Source organism: Rana temporaria, chromosome 1, assembly GCF_905171775.1.
Source record: "Rana temporaria chromosome 1, aRanTem1.1, whole genome shotgun sequence".
Classification (NCBI taxonomy): Eukaryota; Metazoa; Chordata; class Amphibia; order Anura; family Ranidae; genus Rana; species Rana temporaria.
In genome coordinates, this window is record NC_053489.1 from 576,146,519 (window position 1) to 576,149,125 (window position 2,607).

Below are 2,607 nucleotides of genomic sequence, written 5' to 3' on the forward strand. Positions count from 1 at the left end.
GGGGTGGCAGGGGGCGTGTCCCATATACTTTCGCTAATAGGTGTCCCTCTCAAAAAGTTGGGAGCTATGCTGTTGCTTTGTTGAGAGTATAGAGAGGAGAAAGATTAGAACCCCTGTCAGGATTTTACTGCTGTTTTAAAGAGATTTCCCCTCACTATTGTCTTGATGGCAAAGGTTTGAGCAGACAGAAATGGAGGAAAATTTTTGCAGATTTTCTCTCCATGCCTGACTTCTGAAACCTTTGCCTTGGAGACAAAAAGACAAGATCAGAAAGAACAACACATTTTTTGTTTTTGTTTAAATCTGATGAAAAGACTAAACCCCTGCAGTCTGTGTTGCCATCACTTTGGCAGTAAGTGAGGAAAATCTAACAGGGGTTCTAATATTTTCCCACCCAGTCCAACCTCAAAGAAATGCTTAGGAGGCACTTGGTAACATGGGACAGAGTATTGCATGTACAGAATAGTGAAAAAACAAATAATACTTTTCTTGAATTAATATCATATATTTTAAAAAGGAAAACCGCAGCTAGACAGAATGAAATTAGCAAAATAGTGAGGCTGTTATACAAGCTAAATAATAAACCAATCACATTACCTATGATGTTATCATTAACTGGTCCAAATCCTCACATATCTGATTTCCCCTACATATCTTTACACTACCTCCCCCTACCCATAATACAGCGTGGAGAGGCTCAGTGAAGGTGGCATTGAAGGTGTGGAGGTGCTGGATCGAGTCACACAGGTCATAGAAGGAGATCTGCCCAGCTTCATAATCTAGATATATCCTGACTCTATTACTAGAGACCTTTCCGGGTATCTGGATCCAATTCCTATCATATAGCACTGAATACTGGTTATTCAGCCAAGATTTATGCAAACCCCATGACTTATTATTCCATCCAATCTCTGAGTGACACCCACTCCTGTTTATACTGGGGTAACACATCCCAACACTCCACACCTTAGACCTCTCCACATCCACTTCCCAGTAATGTTGCCCAGAGGAGAAACTCTGAGTGCTTAACACCTGAGCAGACTGAAATCTTCCCGTTTTTTCTGGATATTTATGGGTAAAAACTGAGTAGGACACGATTGTTCTGTTATCTGATATACAAAGATCATTCCCAGCTGTGTTTACATCCAGTATTATGTCTGTAACCTTCGATGGTCCCAACATTTTAAGGACAGGCTGAATACTTGGGCTCCCAGGCTGGTCATGTGTGCCTTGTACGGTTGAGGCTGGTTGAGGGACTCCGGAAGGCATTGTAGCAATGATGTGATCTTTGTTCTCTGTACTAAAATAGGAATACAATTGTGTACCTGTACGTTTCTGCACATTTACCTCAGACATTATAGAAAATAAACCTGTTTGTAATGTCTGTGAAATCCTAGCCATAGTCGGATGATCTCCATCATGGAGGAGTTTATCAAGTGTCTCCCTTTCCTTATTATCATCATCCTCAGTATCATACAAATCACCGATATCTGATTCCTGTAGGACAGTCAGTGGATCCATCATGTTACACAGCTCCTCAATGTGATGCACCTTCCTGGACAGCTCTTTCTTTTTTAATTCAAGCTCTTGGATCAAATCCATAATGGGGTGTGACAACTGGTTGACCGGCATGGAAATCTCACTCATTATTCTTTCCTCCAGGACTTTCAGCTGTCTCCTGAGGTCTCTGAACAGATCAGTGACTGTCTTTTTGTAACCTGATGCTGTTTTCTCTATTTTTCCCCTGTGTTCCTGCAAACGGTGGACTCTTTCCTCTGTCTTTTCTCTCTTTGTCAGCAGTTTCTGCAGAACATTCCTAATTTTATTTTTCTTCTTTCCACAGGCCTCCGTCAGTGACTCAAACTTATGACCTTTGTGTTCTCCAATGAGACAGCAGGAAGCACAGACACAGGTATCATCGTCTGTGCAGTAATATTCCAGTATTTTCTGATGGATGGAGCAGAAGACCCCAGATTCCTCCTGCACTGATTGAGAAGATAAGAAATTCTCCACTATGTTACGCAGCTTCATGTTCTTGTGCAATGCTGGCCGCTCTTGATGCGTCTGTCTGCATTCAGGGCAGGAATAACTACCAGACCGTTCTTGTGTATCCAGCACACAATTAATACATTCCTGGCAGAAATTGTGTCCACACTTCAGCATTACAGGATCTGCATAAATGTTCAGACAGACGGAGCATTCCAGCTCTGCTTTCAGATCAGCAGACGCCATTGTTGACAGCAAAAGAAAGAAACGAAAGTGAAAGTCTGTGACGTATGGAATCCCAGAGGATTGGCAGGAACATTGCACACGGCAAGGCTGGGTTCATTTTTTTTCTCTTCCGGCATTTCTGGAGTGCAGCTGCTTTTGAAAATTAGAGAAAAAGGTGCCACTAAAGTGCCATACATGACTAAAATATGTGCTTAATCAGTTTATCTGCAGTAGAATATCAGTCAGTTATTTTAATGCTCCATGCTGTAGGGATTTAGGCACCACTCGCACTAGTGTGATTTCAACTGCCACTGCAATGCACAACCATGAAAGCACATTACTGTATTCTCTACATTGCTTGTTTACATCAATGCAACATGGTGCAGTACTAATAAA

At 41.8% G+C, this 2,607-nt stretch overlaps 1 protein-coding gene across 1 annotated transcript; it reads right to left on the reverse strand.

Moving 5' to 3' along the window:
- Positions 1–489: 489 nt before the first annotated feature.
- On the reverse strand, positions 490–2,262 carry LOC120922838 (E3 ubiquitin-protein ligase TRIM39-like). The gene has a single exon (XM_040334841.1). The coding sequence runs from the start codon at positions 2,230–2,232 to the stop codon at positions 598–600; it is 1,635 nt and encodes a 544-aa protein (XP_040190775.1). The 5' UTR covers positions 2,233–2,262; the 3' UTR covers positions 490–597.
- Positions 2,263–2,607: the final 345 nt, after the last annotated feature.